The sequence below is a fragment of the Mus musculus genome, chromosome 2 (assembly GCF_000001635.26).
Source record: "Mus musculus strain C57BL/6J chromosome 2, GRCm38.p6 C57BL/6J".
In the NCBI taxonomy this organism is placed as follows: domain Eukaryota; kingdom Metazoa; phylum Chordata; class Mammalia; order Rodentia; family Muridae; genus Mus; species Mus musculus.
In genome coordinates, this window is record NC_000068.7 from 66,712,828 (window position 1) to 66,734,521 (window position 21,694).

At 38.1% G+C, this 21,694-nt stretch overlaps 1 protein-coding gene across 1 annotated transcript in view; it reads right to left on the reverse strand.

The window, feature by feature from the left end:
• Positions 1-21,694, reverse strand: part of Scn7a (sodium channel, voltage-gated, type VII, alpha) — a 111,485-nt gene that overhangs the window by 39,402 nt on the left and 50,389 nt on the right. Inside the window, exons 8-10 of the mRNA NM_009135.2 lie at positions 16,185-16,254; positions 13,327-13,468; positions 1,026-1,232 (exon numbers count right to left, since the gene is read on the reverse strand). Coding sequence (NP_033161.2) covers positions 1,026-1,232; positions 13,327-13,468; positions 16,185-16,254 — 419 coding nt within the window. The remainder of the gene's footprint in view (positions 1-1,025; positions 1,233-13,326; positions 13,469-16,184; positions 16,255-21,694) is intronic.

Below are 21,694 nucleotides of genomic sequence, written 5' to 3' on the forward strand. Positions count from 1 at the left end.
TTCTGAACACCACTTCTGCTGATACTTTCAGATTTATAAACTGAATTTTTATAAAAGGCTAACAATCTGGAAGTTATTTAAGTATGAGACTAGCGGATTTTAAATCACAATAAAATATAAATGAATAAGTAAAATATATAAACAATAGAATATTGTTAGCTTTATTATTATATATTTAATCATCCATGGATAAAATAATCCCACATATTATGATGACTTTGCTTCTTGAGCAGGCCAGAAGGTTTATTTCTTTTCTTTTTTCTTTCCTCTTCCTTTTCCTTTATTTTACTTTTATTTTTTTCATTTTGTAACTTTAGTACAGTACTTTTAAGCCATTATCTTAAGTAATTTAAGGTAAAAATTGAGGAGGTCATTGTTTACATTTGAGCACAATGTTCAAAGCTAATTCTGATGTGCTATCTGAAGCGTGTTCGAATTAACAAATTAGATCTCTATTAGAAAAACGTCAGTTATAAGAACACAACATATCAAGACTTTCTCAATAGTAGGAATGCAAATTTAGGTAAAAAATCATACATATGAAATATGTAATACATTGGTCATTCTTAACACACTATATAAATAAAGGCCAAGTATATTTAGAAGATAAAGTAAGAAAGTAAAAGTAAGTCCCTTTTCGTGAACGCATTATTAATTTTCTAAAATTAAGTGTTCCTGTGTTATTGTGTATGCATGTGTTTGCATGTGTGTGCACATATATGCTATTGCACTGTTTGTGTGCATTGGATACATGTGCATGTGGAGTCCAGAAGAGAATGTCGACCTCTCTCGGAGCTGTAGTTTAGGAGGCTCTACTGACTGATGTGGATACTGTGCCTCACTTTGACATCTGCAAGAGCAGTATATGGTCTTATCTGAAGAACCATCTTACCTGCCCCAACAAAAGCACTTGTTTTTCTCATAGGATGCCATGCACAGATATGATCATCTCTCAAAACACCACACATTCCAAGACTTTGAGAAGAACCTCTAATACTATGAATCTTTGAAGCACAGATTTATACCTCAGCTGCGTCATTTTCTTCGTCGAGTTCTTTCACTGTCTGTTGACATTTGGGATCAAGGCCTCCAGATTCCTCACAGGCTCTCTGCTTTTCCTTTTCATAGGTCATAGTGAGTATGCCCAAGAACAAACTTGTCAAATAGAAGGCAAACCAGAAACTGATCATAACAAAAAATATCATGTAGACCTTTCCTGAAGCATAAAGGATCTGCAGAAAGGTGGGACACAAAGAGAGAGTGAGAGAAACATTATTATCTTTCTCTATATTTTCCTCATTTAAGATGAAAATTCATTTTTTGTTATAAAATACAATATAATCAAAGCATAATGAATGCATAATGTATGCCTTTAGGTATTTAAAGGTTATATTTTTAACATATTAAAATATAGGTTACAATATAGGTGAAATACTCTCTTTTTTAATGAGAGGAGATATACAGCTCAGGCCAGCTAGCATCAAACTTAATATTTTCCTGACTCAGTGACTGATATTACAGATGTGCACCACCTATCCAGACTAAAGATATGCATCCTTGCTAGCATATAATAATGAGGAAAAATATTATTTTATTAGGTCTCAGTATTAAGTTTGGCTATTTCTATAACTGATTCCATAGTATTTGTATGAGGATAGCATGAAGCAACACATACACTTAGCACACAGCAAATCCACAATTAACTTTAGCTATATTGTTAAATTCAACTCTTTTCATGAATACTGGGACCAAACATATTATTGCCTAAGACATGGACTGTACTATTTCGTAACAAGTACAAAATACCTGAGCCTTGATCAACTGTGTTTATGGAAATGCTAAGTAAAATCTACTATCAAATCAAAGCAATTACTATACAATAAAAATGCAGGAATAAGAAATGAATGTCATGACTAGACTCCAAACCTTAGTGCTTCCAAAATTCTGTTCCCTTTTTACTTGAAGAGGCATGGGGTTAACTTTAAAACAATCTTAACTAGACAGTTTTTAACATATCCTTGAATGTATATAAAATAACACTGCCTTCATTTGTATACAGATTGTTGGAGGTCACACATTAACTTATTGTTGTTTTTCTCAAATTAAGAGAAAATCCTTTGGGGGAAATTTGTTTCCTAGTGATGTCAATATCAGAACAAATACTTAAGATATCACACCATGGGGACAAGTGTACACTGCTTTCTTTCTTTCTGAAGGAAAAGTTCAAAAGTGAATATGACCCTTGATTATAACAGAAGGAAACTTTAATTTTTATGGAGTTTAAATATACATGCAAACAAGTCCAAGAAAAGCCCATTGAGAAAAATGTCTTATTCCATCACCAAGTACAGCTGATATCCATGTACATTGCATCATACACAGGGGTTTTGAACAAAAGTTCACAGACAAAAAAAAAGATTTTGAGGTAGTGTAATTTAGTAAACTCTCAAGACACTTTTACAAATAAGAAGTTCTGACTACTGCATAAGAAGCACAGACATACCATAAATCTTAGGGAACAAAAATATGAACATTAACATAACGGACATAGGAAATGAGTTTACACAACAAAAATATGTTACATCCAACATTTTCATAACTTCTTTTGGCACACTAATTTAATCTCAGCTTTTAGGAAGCAGAGACAGGTAGATTTCTGTGAGTTCAAGGCCATACAATCTACACAGAGATATTCAGGCCAGACAACTTTGCAGAGAGACCCTGTCTCAAAAAACAAAAACAATAACAACAAACAAAAAACAAAAAAACAAACAAAAAACCCAACAACAATAAAAGCAAAATAAAATAAACAAGAAACAAACAAAGAAAAATCCCAGAATACAATTGTACTTCATATATAAGCTCTATTTCAATTTAGGAATACAGTATCAACCAGTGTCTATGTCAAGAATACAATACATTATTGACAAAAAATTTAAAGATTTATTTTTTAAGATTTTATTTCTTCCTCTCTGTCTCTCTGCCTCTCTGCCTCTCTGCCTCTCTCTCTCTCTCTGTTTGTGTGTGTGTATGTATGTGTGTATGTGAGAGAGAGAGAGAGCGCGTGTGTGTCTACATGTGTATTTGTACAATACTTGAAGGTACATACAGTAATAAGAAGAGTCCTCTGAAGTGGAATTTCAGGAGTGCTTAAACTACTTTAAAAAGTTGGTGGGATATAAATTTAGGTTCTTTGAAAGAAAAAGTACTCTAAACCACTGAGTGGTTTCTGAAAATTGTTCCCTATCATTTCTTTTAATGACCACACATACACACATCACAGTGTAGTCATAATAGAAGTAAATATATTAAGTATGTGGCTTGTTACGGAAGTCTATACTTCAAGGCTATCTACTGTCATTTTCACCAAACCATGAATGACCACCTACAATAGATCCTCACTATCAGAACTATGGACTGTTGAAATGCCCTTACAAAGTAATAGGTAAGGACAGTCATTAAAACCTCATCAGAGACCATAGCCATTCTCTATTGTAACATATATATGCCTTACATAATTCTTCCCCAATGGCACATGGCCTAGTAGGCTCAGGAGGCTCTATAATATATTAACCCAGAGGGTAAATAGGGGTGATGGGATTCATTTATACAGCTGCAAGGATGTCATCATTCATGTTAAGGTGAGTTGTTTTTTTTGTTTGTTTGTTTTTTGTTTGTTTTTGGTTTTTGATTTTTTAGTTTTTGAGACAGGGTTTCTCTGTGTAACCCAAGCTGTCCTTGAACTTATTCTATAAATTAGGCTGGCCTCAACACTCAGAAATCTGCCTGCCTCTGCCTCCCAAGTGCTGGGATTAAAGGCGTGCACCACGACCACAGGCTAAGGTGAGATTTTTAATGGCCCAACTTCTTTGAGGTTACTTATACTCTACTTGATAATTAATTTTGGTCTATCATTGGCACCCTATCTCAGGGGGATAAGGAAAGAGCTCTTTCAAAAAAAAACACATTTTTTAAAAAAATAGCAATGCAAAAACCTTTTAGAATTTAGAGTAACAGTTCTTTGTTCTAACATCTTTTTATCTTAACTATTCTGCTTTGATAATAACATTACACATTTCATGGTAACAGAAATGGTCTTTAAAGGGACTCCAAATCTCTATTGTAACAAATTTTATCCCTTCCTGGGAGACTGCTATACAACGGTAGCTATGACACAAATTTTTTTGCCATCACACCTGGAACATTGTTTAATATTTAAGTAGATAGCACTTAATAGAATAAAAGGAAATAAAAAATTTCACTTAATATATTATTATTTAGGGGCGTGGAGTCGGCAGACACCCCCAAGGCCCTAGAGGACTCTTCACAAGATCTTAGGACCCCTGGTGAGTAGAAAACAACTTCTGTTCCAATCCAATCGTGCGGGACCTGAGACAGCATTAGGGAAGCAGAAAACCCAGCCTGACCAGGGTCACAAATCCCTTCCTGTTGGCACCAGCACTGGGTCAGCTTGGGCAGCGGACATCCCCAAGGTCCCTAGAGAACAGCTTCTGAGGCAGACCCCATTTTGGGCTCCAGATATCCGGGCACGTACCTGCCACAGGAGAGGTATCCGCCCTATCCAGCAGGGCTTTGCCAGAGCATCTGGGGGAGCCATCTTGGTTCCTGGATTCCCTCCAAGACTAGTCTGTGCAGGTGAGAGTGTGGACTACAGAAGCTAACAGCTTCTGGGACAGGCCCTGTTTCGGGCCTTCATCTTCTGCCAGGAGGCAGGTTTGAATGCCAGATATCTGTGCACGTTCCCTGTAAGAGGAGAGCTTGCCTGCAGAGAGTGCTCTGAACACTGAAACTCAGGAGCGATCTAGTCTCCCAGGTCTGCTGATAGAGGCTAACAGAATCATGAGAGGAACAAGCTCTAACCAGAGGCAACTGTAACAACTAACTCCAAGATTACCAGATGGCAAAAGGCAAATGTAGGAATCTTAGTAGCAGAAACCAAGACCACTCATCATCATCAGAACACAGCACTCCCACCTCACCCAGTCCAGGGCACCCCAACACACCCGAAAAGCTAGACCCGGATTTAAAAGCATATCTCATGATGATGGTAGAGGACATCAAGAAGGACTTTAATAACTCACTTAAAGAAATACAGGAGAACACTGCGAAAGAGTTACAAGTCCTTAAATAATAACAGGAAAACACAACCAAACAGGTAGAAGTACTTAAAGAAAAACAGGAAAACACATCCAAACAGGTGATGGAAATGAACAAAACCATACTAGACCTAAAAGGGGAAGTAGACACAATGAAGAAAACCTAAAGTAAGGCAACCCTGGAGATAGAAACCCTAGGAAAGAAATCTGGAACCATAGATGTGAGCATCAGCAACAGAATACAAGAGATGGAAGAGAGAATCTCAGGTGCAGAAGATTCCATAGAGAACATTGGCAAAACAATCCAAGAAAATGCAAAATGAAAAAAGATCCTAACTCAAAACATCCAGGAAATCCAGGACACAATGAGAAGACCAAACCTACGGATAATAGGAGTATATGAGAATGAAGATTTCAACTTAAAGGGCCAGCAAATATATTAAAAAAAATTATAGAAAAAACGTCGCAAACCTAAAGAAAGAGATGCCCATGAAATACAAGAAGCCTACAGAACTCCAAATAGACTGGACCAGAAAACAAATTCCACCCGACACATAATAATCAGAACAACAAATGCACTAAATAAAGATAGAATATTAAAAGCAGTAAGGGATAAAGGTCAGGTAACATACAAAGGCAGGCCTATCAGAATTACACCAGATTTTTCACCAGAGACTATGAAAGTCAGAAGATCCTGGACAGATGCTATACCTACACTAATAGAACACAAATGCCAGCCCAGGCTAATATACCCAGCCAAACTTTCAATTACCATAGATGGAGAAACAAAGTATTCCACAACAAAACTAAATTCTCACATTATCTTTCCATGAATCCAGCCCTTAAAAGGATACTAGCAGAAAAAAACCAATACAAGGATGGAAACCACGCCCTAAAAAAGCGAGAAAGTAATCCTTCAATAAACCTAAAAGAAGACAGCCACAAGAACAGAATGCCAACTCTAACAACAAAAATAATAGGGAGCAACAATTATTTTTCCTTAATATTTCTCAATATCAATGAACTCAATTCCCCAATAAAAAGACAAAGACTAACAGACTGACTACACAAAAAGGACCCAATATTTTGCTGCTTACAGGAAACCCACCTCAGGGAAAAAGACAAACACTACCTCAGAGTAAAAGGCTGCAAAACAATTTTCCAAGCAAATTGTCTGAAGAAACAAGCTAGAGTAGACATTCTAATATCGAATAAAATCAACATCTAACCCAAAGTTATCAAAAAAGACAAGGAGGGGCACTTCATACTCATCAAAGGTAAAATCTTCCAAGAGGAACTCTCAATTCTGAGTATCTATGCTCCAAATGCAAGGTCAGCCACATATATTAAAGTAACTTTAGTAAAGCTCAAAGCACACATAGCACCTCACACAATAATAGTGGGAGACTTCAACACACCACTTCCATCAATGGACAAATCATGGAAACAGAAACTAAACAGGGACACAGTGAAACAAACAGAAGTTATGAAACAAATGGATTTAAAACATATTTACAGAACATTTTATCCTAGAACAAAAGGATATAACTTCTCAGTACCTCATGGCACCTTCTACAAAACTGACTATATAATTGGTCATAAAACAGGCCTCAACAGATACAAAAATATTGAAATTGTCCCATGCATCCTATCAGATCACTATGGACTGAGGCTGATCTTCAATAACAACATAAATAATAGAAAGCCAACATTCATGTGGAAACTGAACGACACTCTTCTCAATGATAACTTGATCAAGGAAGGAATGAAGAAGAAATTAAAGACTACCAAGAGTTTAATGAAAATGAAGCCACAACCTACCCAAACTTATGGGACACAATAAAAGCATTTCTAAGAGGAAAACTCATAGCTCTGAGTGCCTCCAAAAAAGACTAGAGAGAGTACACATTAGCAGCTTGACAATACATGTAAAAGCTCTAAAACAAAAGGAAGCAAATTCACCCAAGAGGAGTAGACAGCAGGAAATAATCAAACTCAGGGGCAAAATCAACCAAGTGGAAACAAGAAGAACTATTCAAAGAATCAACCAAACGAGGATCTGGTTCTTTGAGAAAATCAACAAGATAGATAAACCCTTAGCCAGACTCAGTAGAGGGCACAGGGACAGCATCCTAATTAACAAAATCAGAAATGAAATGGGAGACATAACAAGAGATCTTGAAGAAATCCAAAACACAATCAGATCCTACTACAAAAGGCTATACTCAACAAAACGGGAAAACCTGGATTAAATGGACAAATTTCTAGACAGATACCAGGTACCAAAGTTAAATCATGATTAGGTTAATGATATAAACCATCCTATATCCCCTAAAGAAATAGAAGCAGTCATTAATAGTCTCCCAACCAAAAAAAGCCCAGGACCAGATGGGTTTAGTGCAGAGTTCTATTAGACCTTCAAAGAGGATCTAATTCCAGTTCTTCACAAACTATTCCACAAAATAGTAGTAGAAGGTACTCTACCCAATTCATTCTATGAAGCCACAGTTACTCTGATACCTAAACCACAGAAAGACCCAACAAAGATAGAGAACTTCAGACCAACTTCCCTTATGAATATCGATGCAAAAATACTCAATAAAATTCTCACTAACCAAATCCAAGAACACATCAAAACAATCATCCATCCTGACCAAGTAGGTTTCATTCCAGGGATGCAAGGATGGTATAATATAGGGAAATCCATCAACATAATCCAGTATATAAACAAAGTTAGATGCAGAGAAAGCATTTGACAAAATCCAACAACCATTCATGATAAAAGTCTTGGAAAGATCAGGAATCGAGGCCCATACCTAAACATGCAAAAAGCATTCTACAGCAAACCAGTAGCCAACATCAAAGTAAATGGTGAGAAGTGGGAAGCAATCCCATTAAAATCAGGGACTAGACAAGGCTGTCAACTTTCTGCATACCTATTCAACATAGTATTTGAAGTCCTAGCCAGAGCAATTTGACAACAAAAGGAGATCAAGGGGGTACAAATTGGAAAGGAAGAAGTCAAAATATCACTTTTTTCAGATGATAAGATAGTATATATAAGTGACCCTAAAAATTCCACCAGAGAACTCCTAAACCTGATAAACAGCTTCAGTGAGGTAGCTAGATATAAAATTAACTCAAACAAGTCAATGGCCTTTCTCTACACAAAGAATAAACAGGATGAGAAAGAAATTAGGGAAACAACACCCTTCACAATAATCACAAATAATATAAAATACCTTGGTGTGACTATAACTAAGGAAGTGAAAGGTTTGTATGAAAAGAACTTCAAGTCTCTGAAGAAAGAAATTAAAGAAGATCTCAGAAGATGGAAAGATCTCCCATGCTAATGAATTGGCAGGATCAATATAGTAAAAATGGCTATCCTGCCAAAAGCAATCTACAGATTCAATGCATTTGCCATCAAAATTCTAACTCAATTCCGCAACGAATTAGAAAGGGCAATCTGCAAATTCTTCTGGTATAACAAAAAACCTAGGATAGCAAAAACTCTTCTCAATGATATCAGAACCTCTGGTGGAATCACCATGCCTGACCTAAAGCTTTATTACAGAGCAATTGTGATAAAAACTGCATGGTACTGGTATAGAGACAGACAAATAGACCAATAGAATAGAATTGAAGACTCAGAAATGAACCCACACAGCTATGGTCACTTGATCTTTTTTTATTATTATTACATATTTTCCTCAATTACATTTCCAATGCTATCCCAAAAGTCCCCCATACCCTCCCCCACACTTCCCTACCCACCCATTCCCATTTTTTTGGCCCTGGCATTCCCCTGTACTGGGGCATATAAAGTTTGCGTGTCCAATGGGCCTCTCTTTCCAGTGATGGCTGACTAGGCCATCTTTTGATACATATACAGCTAGAGTCAAGAGCTCCGGGGTACTGGTTAGTTCATAATGTTGTTCTACCTATAGGTTTGCAGATCCCTTTAGCTCCTTGGGTACTTTCTCTAGCTCCTCCATTGGGAGCCCTGTAATCCATCCACTAGCTGACTGTGAGCATCCACTTCTGTGTTTGCTAGGCCCCTTCATAGTCTCACAAGAGACAGCTATATCTGTGTCCTTTCAGCAAATTCTTGCTAGTGTATGCAATGGTGTCAGCGTTTGGAAGCTGATTATGGGGTGGATCCCTGGATATGGCAATCTCTAGATGGTCCATCCTTTCTTGTCAGCTCCAAACTTTGTCTCTTTAACTCCTTCCATGTGTGTTTTGTTCCCAATTCTAAGGAGGGGCATAGTGTCCACACTTCAGTCTTCATTCTTCTTGAGTTTCATGTGTTTAGCAAATTGTATCTTATATCTTGGGTATCCTAAGTTTTGGGCTAATATCCACTTATCAGTGAGTACATATTGTGTGAATTCCTTTGTGATTGTGTTACCTCACTCAGGATGATGCCCTCCAGGTCCATCCATTTGGCTAGGAATTTCATAAATTCATTCTTTTTAATAGCTGAGTAGTACTCCATTGTGTAGATGTACCACATTTTCTGTATCCATTCCTCTGTTGAGGGGCATCTGGGTTCTTTCCAGCTTCTGGCTATTATAAATAAGGCTGCTATGAACATAGTGGAGCATGTGTCCTTCTTACTGTTGGGACATCTTCTGGATATATGCCCAGGAGAGGTATTGCTGGATCCTCCGGTAGTACTATGTCCAATTTTCTGAGGAGCCATCAGACTGATTTCCAAAGTGGTTGTAAAAGCTTGCAATCCCACCAACAATGGAGGAGTGTTCCTCTTTCTCCACATCCTCGCCAGCATCTGCTGTCACCTGAATTTTTCATCTTAGCCATTCTGACTGCAAAACTCTTCTCAAAGATAAAAGAACCTCTGGTGGAATCACCATGCCTGACCTAAAGCTTTACTACAGAGCAATTGTGATAAAAAACTGCATGGTACTGGTATACTGACAGACAAGTAGACCAATGGAATAGAATTGAAGACCCAGAAATGAACCCACACACCTATGGTCACTTGATCTTCGACAAGGGAGCTAAAACAATCCAGTGGAACAAAGACAGCATTTTCAACAAATGGTGCTGGCACAACTGGTTGTTATCATGTAGAAGAATGCGAATGCATCCATTCCTATCTCCTTGTACTAAGGTCAAATCTAAGTGGTTCAAGGAACTTCACATAAAACCAGAGACACTGAAACTTATAGAGGAGAAAGTGGGGAAAAGCCTTGAAGATATGGGCACAGGGGAAAAATTCCTGAATAGAACAGCAATTGCTTGTGCTGTAAGATCGAGAATTGACAAATGGGACCTCATGAAACTGCAAAGCTTCTGCAAGGCAAAACACAGAGTCCATAAGACAAAAAGACCACCAACAGATTGGGAAAGGATCTTTACCTATCCTAAATCAGATCGGGGACTAATATCCAATATATATAAAGAACTCAAGAAGGTTGACTCCAGAAAATCAAATAACCCCATTAAAAAATGGGGCTCAGAACTGAACAAAGAATTCTCACCTGAAAAATAACGAATAGCAGAGAAGCACCTGAAAAAATGTTCAACATCCTTAATCATCAGGGAAATGCAAATCAAAACAACCCTGAGATTCCACCTCACACTGGTCACTTGATCTTTAACAAAAGAGCTAAAACCATCCAGTGGAAAAAAGACAGCATTTTACACAAATGGTGCTGGCACAATTGGTTGTTATCATGTAGAAGAATGTGAATAGATCCATTCCTATCTCCTTGTACTAAGGTTAAATCTAAGTGGATCAAGGAACTCCATGTAAAACCAGAGACAGTGAAACCTATAGAGGAGAAAGTGGGGAAAAGCCTTGAAGTTATGCGCACAGGGAAAAAATTCCTGAATAGAAGAGCAATGGCTTGTGCTGTAAGATCGAGAATGGACAAACGGGACCTCATAAAATTGCAAAGCTTCTGTAAGGCAAAAGACATTGTCAATAAGACAAAAAGGCCACCAACAGATTGGGAAAGGATCTTTACCTATCCGAAATCAGATAGGGGACTAATATCCAATATATAAAAAGAATTCAAGAACGTGGACTCCAGAAAATCAAATAACCCCATTAAAAATGGGGCTCAGAGCTAAACAAAGAATTCTTACCTGAGGAGTACCGAATGGCTGAGAAGCACCTGAAAAAAATGTTGAGCATCCTTAATCATCAGGGAAATGCAAATCAAGGTAACCCTGATATTCCACCTCACACCAGTCAGAATGGCTAAAATCAAAAATTCAGGTGACAGCAAATGCTGGCAAGGATGTGGAGAAAGAGGAACACTCCTCCATTGTTGCTGGGATTGCAAGCTTGTACAACCACTTTGGAAATCAGTCTGATGGCTCCTCAGAAAATTGGACATAGTACTACCGGAGGATCCTGCAATACCTTTCCTGGGCATATATCCAGAAGATGTTCCAACTGGTAGGAAGGACACATGTTCCACTTTTCATAGCAGCCTTATTTATAATAGCCAGAAGCTGGAAAGAACCCAGATGCCCCTCAACAGAGGAATGGATACAGAAAATGTGGTACATTTACACAATGGAGTACTACTCAGCTATTAAAAAGAATGAATTTATGAAATTCCTAGGCAAACGGATGGACCTAGAGGGCATCATCCTGAGTGACGCAACCCAATTACAAAAGAACTCACATGATATTTACTCACTGGTAAGTGGATATTAACCCTGAAACTTAGAAAACCCAAGATACAAGATACAATTTGCAAGACACATGAAACTCAAGAAGAACGAAGACTCAAGTGTGGTCACTTTGCCCCTTCTTAGAATCAGGAACAAAACACCCATGGAAGGAGTTACAGGGACAAAGTTTGGAGCTGACACGAAAGGATGGACCATCTAGAGATTGCCATACCAGGGGATCCATCTCATAATCAGCCTCCAAACGCTGACACCATTGCATACACTAGCAAGATTTTGCTGAAAGGACCCAGATATAGCTGTCTCTTGTGAGGCTATGCTGGGGCCTAGCAAACACAGAAGTTGATGCTCACAGTCAGCTATTGGATGGATCACAGTGCCCTCAATGGAGGAGCTAGAGAAAGTATCCAAGGAGCTAAAGGTGTCTGCAAACCTATAGGTGGAACAACAATTTGAACTAGCCAGTACTCCCCCAGAGCTCATGTCTCTAGCTGCATATGTATCAGAAGATGGCCTAGTCGGCCATCATTTGAAAGAACAGTCCATTGGTCTGGAAAACTTTATCTGCCTCAGTACAGCGGAACGCCAGTGCCAAGAATTCGGAATGGGTGGTAGGGGATTGTGGGGGAGGGTATGAGGGACTTTTGGGATAACCTTGGAAATGTAAATGAAGAAAATACCTAATAAAACATTTTTAAAAATATTATTATTTAATATGATCCAATCTGATAGGCCCATAATATTTTTACTCAATAATTATGTGTTCATTGTATAAATCACATATATCAAACAGGTCAGCATCATGGCCTTCTGGGGAAAGAAAGTGAGCTCAATCCATGAAAATTTGGAGATGTTATTCCATCCCATCAAATTTTTATAAAATATAAGTAAACAAATTATCTTCAATTTTATATGGTATTATATCTCAACAAATTTATGTTGGGCTGAAAGTGTGTTAGTTGCTTATGTACTTATTGTGGCTGATCACATAAATAACAGCTTAGCATAACCACCACCCCCACCCTCAGTAGATGGCTGCTTTCAAGACTACGTGTCTGGTGGTGCTGAAGCTGTTGCTACTGTCCATTGTGGAGAAAATGTACTAGAATGCAATGGGTAAGATCAGGATTAAAAATTGAGTGTCACTACTACTGAATGCTATCACTGGCCACTACTCTAAAGTTGAACTATCCGAAATGAAGCCTTGTAAACCAGACTCTGTGCAATGACCTTGAAGCGTTATTTCAAAGATTTAACATCAAAGGCCAGTCAGGGCACAGCAGTCGATGGGGTGTTTCACCTTTAGGAGCTGCCATTCTTTGCTTCTGTCTCTGGATTTCGTCACACAATCGCTCCCCTCATAGACTCTGTGTGTGTGTGTGTGTGTGTGTGTGTGTGTGTGTGTGTGTGTGTATGTGTGTGTGTCTGAGTGTTTGCAATTTCTTTATAACGACTTCGCTTACCTTTTAGCATGTATTTTGCAAAGGTGGAGAAGCTACCTTTATCGTGTGCAGTTCATACTATCTCTTCTTACCTGGTGATAAAGTAATTCAGGGTAATCCTGTGTCATCAATCGAAACATAGCAAGAAGGGACCAGCCAAAGTTGTCAAAACTTGTGAAGCCATTGTCAGGATTTGTGCCTTCTTTTACACACACATAACCTTCCGGACACTGGCTAAAGAAGACAAAGAAAGGGAGAAATGCTTGGTATAAAGTAGCTTCCAGGCAATGGGCCAGTTATAAATACTACCTCCCTTCTGCCCAAGAGCACAGAGAGAGCCCCTTGTATAAAGCCAATCAATTTTCTTTTTAGAGAAAACACTAAAAATCAGTTGTATTTCAGGTTGATGCACATGAAAAGTGTTGAAAGAGAATCTTAAGTACCTTCACATTGGCTTCCAAAAAGCCATTGTTCAATGACTGATTTAAATTGACAAAATGTATATATTTGTTACACATATGCTTTAAATATTTATACATTGTTGAGTGCCTAAGTTAGGTTAATTCATGCATTACTCACATATCTACAATCACCGTGGCAAGAAAACATTGCAATTTCAAGAGTATAATGTATTGTTATTATTCATAATTTTGCTGCTCAAAATCAGGTTGGAGAAGCTAAAAGTGTATCTCAGCGGTAATCTGTTTGCCGAGCATTTTGAGTATTTGAGTAAAGTAAAAAATTAGGAGGATAGGGGAGGGATAGAGGGAAGAAGAAAGAGAGAGAGAGAGTGAGAGGGGAGGGTGGGGGGACATGAAACTCTCTGAATGTCATAGTGAAAGTATAAATGTTAGAAAATAGCACTGATAAAAATAAACTACAATATTTGAAGGCTTAATCTTCAAGTGATCTCACCTCAGACCCTTAGTTCCCATTATTTAAGGGTGAGAAAACATTTGTCACATTAATAATTGAAAAGCAGAGCTAGCACTTGGGGGAAAAGAGCTCATTAAATATTTATTTTCTTTCCTTTCAGGGAGTTCTCAAACCTTTATCTATGTAAGGTTGGAGTACTGTGGCTCATTATTATGGTATTGGCTCAATAAATCCAATTTTCTTCTCCCCAAGGCTTTGTGTAGTTTCTCTCTCCACATTATTTTGGGGTTGGCCATGCCACAGGCCTTAGTCATATAATGGAAGAAGTGGTTTAAAAATGCTTCTGCATGGAGACTTGCTAGACTGAAACCCTAAGACCCAGAGCAGAGGCACGCTGGGTGTTATATTCATCTCCTAATTTGGGGTAGTTTACCATACGGATAACTATGGTGCTGGAGGTGAAATACCATCTGGTTTCTATTAGTCATGTTCTTAACATTCATAGCCAGATGCCTTCACAAGGTACACAGAATGTATTTAAAGTGGAGGGCTACTGAATAAGAGAAAAGGATCCAAAAGCTGGTTTTGAGGATAGAATGGAAGCTATAAAGCAATAAAACTTCAGTCACCCAAAGTATAAACAATACAAGGGTGCTTTATCTTCCATAGGGATGTAATTAATTCCAGCATGTAAGGGATAAAATCAAAAAAGAATTGAGACTAAGAACAGTGCATGGTACATCATCTCTACTGAGAGAAAAGCAATAGAGCAAAGCATCTAAGTCAGCAAGTCTGGGCAGTGGCTTGTTGCCATTTCCTTATTTGTTCCATTAAACTCTGCAGGACACTGCCAATGATCAGGCTAAGAGGGTTAAGTCAATTGCTGCTAGGCCTGATCACCAATGTTCAGTTCTCTAGACTCACATGATGGAACAGAGAATCAACTCCTGCAAGATACCCTCTGATCTTCATGTGTGCCATGGCACATACACCACACCCTTCCTTACATATATGTAATAAGAGTCTATAGTGGTAACACATGAGAATAACGGTACCTTTCTGAATAATTTCATTAATTGTTTTTAGAAAATTCATTTTATTAATGTGAAATACATACGTATAAAATACATGTAGACACCCAAGTAAGTAAAACAACTGTATTTCTATAATATACCTTTTTGAAAAGCTATCAACAAAAGAGCCGATTTCCATTGTCTTTTGTTAATTGTTGGTGCTGGAATGAACTGAAAATAAACCAGATCTTTGTTGGAGTTATAGCCATATGGTGACCTAGATTCTTCAACTACAATAAGCCACTCTAAAATCTGCCTATTGCTTTTCTAAAAAAATTGAATTAATGGTATTTCATACTACATATTTCTGATTCGGTTCAAAGTAGATATATTGGAATTCTTTTTTATTGGATATTTTATTTATTACATTTCAAATGCTATCCCCTTCCCTGGTTTTCCCTCCTCAAATCCCCTATCCCATCCCCTCCCCCTGCTCTCCCACCCACCCACCCTTCCCACCTAACTGTCCTGGCATTCCCCTATAATGGGGACTCAAACCTTCACAGTACCAAGAGCCTCTTCTCCCATTTATGCCAGATAAGGCCATCCTCTGCTACATATGCAGCTGGAGTCATGGATCCCTCCATGTGTACTCTTTGGTTGGTGGTTTACTCCCTCAAGTTTATGGTAGTATCATGTGGTGCTCTTACTGACAGACCAGATCAAAATGAGGCCTCGTGTGTATGTTTAATGCCTTTACAGAGGAAATCTGAGAGGCTATGTCCCACTTCCACTATGAGAATACAGGACAAAAAAAAGGCATCACCTATGAGCCAATAGGGCTAGTCTCAAGTCTGCCCAACTAAGAAATACATATCTGTTGTTTCTAAGACTTGCAATCTATGGAATTTTGTGAGAAACCTTCAAAAAGAATTAAACAGCTCCCCTGCTAGCTTTGATAACAAAGTAAGAAAACATAGGTAACTGAGAATAGTAGCAAAGCAAATATCTATTGAATGAGTGTTAAAGACATGCTAGAAGAAAGCATCAGTCCTACCTACCCAGCATCTGTCCTGTTGCCGCAAAGGAGAGCATATTTCGCTCCTTCCATGTAGTAGAAGTTTATTCTTTCTGAAAAAAATAAGAAAGAAATAAGATTCTACGTTGCATCTTGAGTCAGCCACGTGAAACCCATCTGGATTTCCATAGGAGAGGCATATCTGCCAGTGTCCTTGAGGGAAAAAGAGCAAATTCTTGATCTTTACGCTGTTATCCCATGCACATGCCAGGGACTTTTGAGAACTCAGGTGCGTTGTTGTTCTGAAAGTGCTATTCACAGAAGATGGAACAAGCACATTGAAGTGAGAGTCCAGAAAAAAATAAAACAGCCACACATGACAGTATCGCTGAAGGAAAAGGCCCAAGATTAGTTAGCTCCCTGAGGACTTCTTTCCCAAGGTTTCTTCCCGATGGTATCCCTGAACTGAGGCCAGAATAGTTGGCCTCTTCCTAACTTGAGCCAGCCTTTCTGTATTGAGAACCTAGTGCCAGTGACATGCTAATCACAACCACAAACTTTGCTAGTATTCTTCACAGTCTACATAGCTTGTCAGCATATGCTAAACTGCTGTTAATAAATATAAATTATAGTTGTAGATATTAGGTACTTCAGCTACTTCAGCTAGCAATATGCAGGTTTAGGAACGTTGCACCATCTGTTCCAGATTCAAATCTCAGAATCCAAACTACAGGAAGGAAAAAAAAAAAAGATGTGGTATGGCATAGTGTGTGTGTGTGTGTGTGTGTGTGTGTGTGTGTGGGTGGGTGTTAAGCCATAAAGATGAGATATTATTGGTTGGGTTTTTGAGCAACAATCAAAACACAAATGAAATTTGATACCAATAAGACTGGGAGGTTTTAAGAATTTTTTGATAGGAAAGGACTATGTATGCCAACTGGGTTAAAATGTTTCATAAACACACTACTTCCTGTAGTTATTAATATGTAATTGATGAAATGGAAAAGGCTGACAGGCTTTATAATGGTGTTTCATTAGGAAATGATTTTAAAATTACAATATTGTCCTTTAACAATGATAGAAAGTTTAACAATGATACAAAGAAACAGAGTTCTGGTCGGTATGCTTGCTCATTTTTTTGTTGCTGTTTTTTTTTTTCAAAAACCAGTAAAGTGGCAACATTTGTTTACCTTAAATAATTAGTATATTTTCGTTGCTACATCGGAAAAAAAAAAAAAAACCAGTGGATGTTTCAGTAAGATTCAGGAACTAGAATGTGCACCTCCTCTGATCTTCCATTCTAAATTTGGTTTTGGGGTAGAAACACACAAGAAATGAAACATTTAGTGTGTTCATGTGCTCGCAGTTCATATTAAAGCACAATCATACTATGCAGTTGGCCACGGAGCTCAATTGGTATGATTTATGCTAGTGATGATAAAGCGTGAAATTAACATAAAAAGATGCATACGTTTAAAAGATTAAGTATTTTGAATAGACAAACATAGACACATTCCCAAATATTGTCTACAGTGGCCTAACACGAGAGGAGTCCAATATGAGTTTATTCACAGTTAAAAGATGAATTTAATATAGTTTTAGCTTGTGTTGAACCCCAGCTTCCTTGTCTAGCAGGCAATAAAACCTTGAAGCATCATCAAATTCCTCTCGTTTCCTATTCTGTTGCTGATGGTACCACAGCTATTGCTGTGCATCTTCTGAAAAATTATGAAAAACTTCATAAGTTTATTTACTGATGTCCAGAAGGTAAGAAATTACATTATTATTTATTGTTTTATGTTTCAAATGTTTCCCTTTCTTTAAAAGTTAGAACTAAAAAGTATCTTAAAGGTACACCAGTCATCAAAATCTAATGACTTGATTTCCATATGAAGGTGACTGTCTTACTTTTAGAGTAATCTTAAACATTGTAAGTGATAAAATGAAAAATTACAATTAAATAATTATTTATTTTTTTCCATTTTTAATTAGGTATTTAGCTCAATTACATTTCCAATGCTATACCAAAAGTCCCCCATACCCACCCACCCCCACTCCCCTACCCACCCACTCCCTCTTTTTGGCCCTGGCGTTCCCCTGTACTGGGGCATACAAAGTTTACGTGTCCAATGGGCCTCTCTTTCCAGTGATGGCCGATTAGGCCATCTTTTGTTACATATGCAGCTAGAGTCAAGAGCTCCGGGGTACTGGTTAGTTCATAATGTTGTTCCACCTATAGGGTTGCAGATCCCTTTAGCTCCTTGGGTACTTTCTCTAGCTCCTCCATTGGGAGCCCTGTGATCCATCCATTAGCTGACTGTGAGCATCCACTTCTGTGTTTTCTAGGCCCCAGCATAGTCTCACAAGAGATAGCTACATCTGGGTCCTTTCAATAAAATCTTGCTAGGGTATGCAATGGTGTCAGCGTTTGGATGCTGATTATGGGGTGGATCCCTGGATATGGCAGTCTCTACATGGTCCATCCTTTCATCTCAGCTCCAAACTTTGTCTCTGTAACTCCATCCATGGGTGTTTTGTTCCCAATTCTAAGGAGGGGCATAGTGTCCACACTTCAGTCTTCATTCTTCTTGAGTTTCATGTGTTTAGCAAATTGTACCTTATATCTTGGGAATCCTAGGTTTGGGGCTAATATCCACTTATCAGTGAGTACATATTGTGTGAGTTCCTTTGTGAATGTGTTACCTCACTCAGGATGATGCCCTCCAGGTCCATCCATTTGGCCAGGAATTTCATAAATTCATTCTTTTTAATAGCTGAGTAGTACTCCATTGTGTAGATGTACCACATTTTCTGTATCCATTCCTCTGTTGAGGGGCATCTGGGTTCTTTCCAGCTTCTGGCTATTATAAATAAGGCTGCTATGAACATAGTGGAGCATGTGTCCTTCTTACCAGTTGGGGCATCTTCTGGATAAATGCCCAGGAGAGGTATTGCTCGATCCTCCAGTAGTACTATGTCCAATATTCTGAGGAACCGCCAGACGGATTTCCAGAGTGGTTGTACAAGCCTGCAATCCCACCAACAATGGAGGAGTGTTCCTCTTTCTCCACATCCTTGCCAGCATCTGCTGTCACCTGAATTTTTGATCTTAGACATTCTGACTGGTGTGAGGTGGAATCTCAGGGTTGTTTTGATTTGCATTTCCCTGATGATTAAGGATGTTGAACATTTTTTCAGGTGCTTCTCTGCCATTCGGTATTCCTCAGGTGAGAATTCTTTGTTCAGTTCTGAGCCCCATTTTTTAATGGGGTTGTTCGATTTTCTGAAGTCCACCTTCTTGAGTTCTTTATATATGTTGGATATTAGCCCCCTATCTGATTTAGGATAGGTAAAGATCCTTTCCCAATCTGTTGGTCTTTTTGTCTTGTTGACGGTGTCTTTTGCCTTGCAGAAACTTTGGATTTTCATTAGGTCCCATTTGTCAATTCTCGATCTTACAGCACATGCCATTGCTGTTCTGTTCAGGAATTTTTCCCCTGTGCCCATATCTTCAAGGCTTTTCCCCACTTTCTCCTCTATAAGTTTCAGTGTCTCTGGTTTTATGTGAAGTTCTTTGATCCCCTTAGATTTGACCTTAGTACAAGGAGATAAGTATGGATCGATTCGCATTCTTCTACATGATAACAACCAGTTGTGCCAGCAGCAATTGTTGAAAATGCTGTCTTTCTTCCACTGGATGGTTTTAGTTCCCTTGTCGAAGATCAAGTGACCATAGGTGTGTGGGTTCATTTCTGGGTCTTCAATTCTATTCCATTGGTCTACTTGTCTGTTTCTATACCAGTACCATGCAGTTTTTATCACAATTGATCTGTAGTAAAGCTTTAGGTCAGGCATGGTGATTCCACCAGAGGTTCTTTTATCCTTGAGAAGAGTTTTTGCTATCCTAGGTTTTTTGTTATTCCAGATGAATTTGCAAATTGCTCCTTCTAATTCGTTGAAGAATTGAGTTGGAATTTTGATGGGGATTTCATTGAATCTGTAGATTGCTTTTGGCAAGATAGCCATTTTTACAATGTTGATCCTGCCAATCCATGAGCATGGGAGATCTTTCCATCTTCTGAGATCTTCTTTAATTTCTTTCTTCAGAGATTTGAAGTTTTTATCATACAGATCTTTCACCTCCTTAGTTAGAGTTACGCCAAGATATTTTATACTATTTGTGACTATTGAGAAGAGTGTTGTTTCCCTAATTTCTTTCTCAGCCTGTTTATTCTTTGTGTAGAGAAAGGCCATTGACTTGTTTGAGTTTATTTTATATCAAGCTACTTCACCGAAGCTGCTTATCAGGTTTAGGAGTTCTCTGGTAGAATTTTTAGGGTCACTTATATATACTATCATATCATCTGCAAAAAGTGATATTTTGACTTCCTCTTTTCCAATTTGTATCCCCTTGATCTCCTTTTGTTGTCGAATTGCTCTGGCTAATACTTCAAGTACTATGTTGAAAAGGTAGGGAGAAAGTGGGCAGCCTTGTCTAGTCCCTGATTTTAGTGGGATTGCTTCCAGCTTCTCTCCATTTACTTTGATGTTGGCTCCTGGTTTGCTGTAGATTGCTTTTATCATGTTTAGGTATGGGCCTTGAATTCCTGATCTTTCCAAAACTTTTATCATGAATGGGTGTTGAATCTTGTCAAATGCTTTTTCTGCATCTAACGAGATGATCATGTGGTTTTTGTCTTTGAGTTTGTTTATATAATGGATTACATTGATGGATTTTCGTATATTAAACCATCCCTGCATTCCTGGAATAAAACCTACTTGGTCAGGATGGATGATTGCTTTAATATGTTCTTGGATTCGGTTAGCAAGAATTTTATTGAGGATTTTTGCATCGATATTCATAAGAGAAATTGGTCTGAAGTTCTCTATCTTTGTTGAATCTTTCTGTGGTTTAGGTATCAGAGTAATAGTGGCTTCATAAAATGAGTTGGGTAGAGTACCTTCTACTTCTATTTTGTGAAATAGTTTGTGCAGAACTGGAATTAGATCTTCTTTGAAGGTCTGATAGAACTCTGCACTAAACCCGTCTGGTTCTGGGCTTTTTTTGGCTGGGAGACTATTAATAACTGCTTCTATTACTTTAGGTGATATGGGACTGTTTAGATGGTCAACTTGATCCTGACTCAACTTTGGTACCTGGTATCTGTCCAGAAATTTGTCCATTTCGTCCAGGTTTTCCAGTTTTGTTGAGTATAACCTTTTGTAGAAGGATCTGATGGTGTTTTGGATTTCTTCAGGATCTGTTTTTATGTCTCCCTTTTCATTTCTGATTTTATTAATTAGGATTTTGTCCCTGTGCCCTTTAGTAAGTCTAGCTAAGGGTTTATCTATCTTGTTGATTTTCTCAAAGAACCAACTCCTCGTTTGGTTAATTCTTTGAATAGTTCTTCTTGTTTCCACTTGGTTGATTTCACCCCTGAGTTTGATTATTTCCTGCCGTCTACTCCTCTTGGGTGAATTTCCTTCCTTTTTTTCTAGAGCTTTTAGATGTGTTGTCAAGCTGCTAGTATGTGCTCTCTCCCGTTTCTTCTT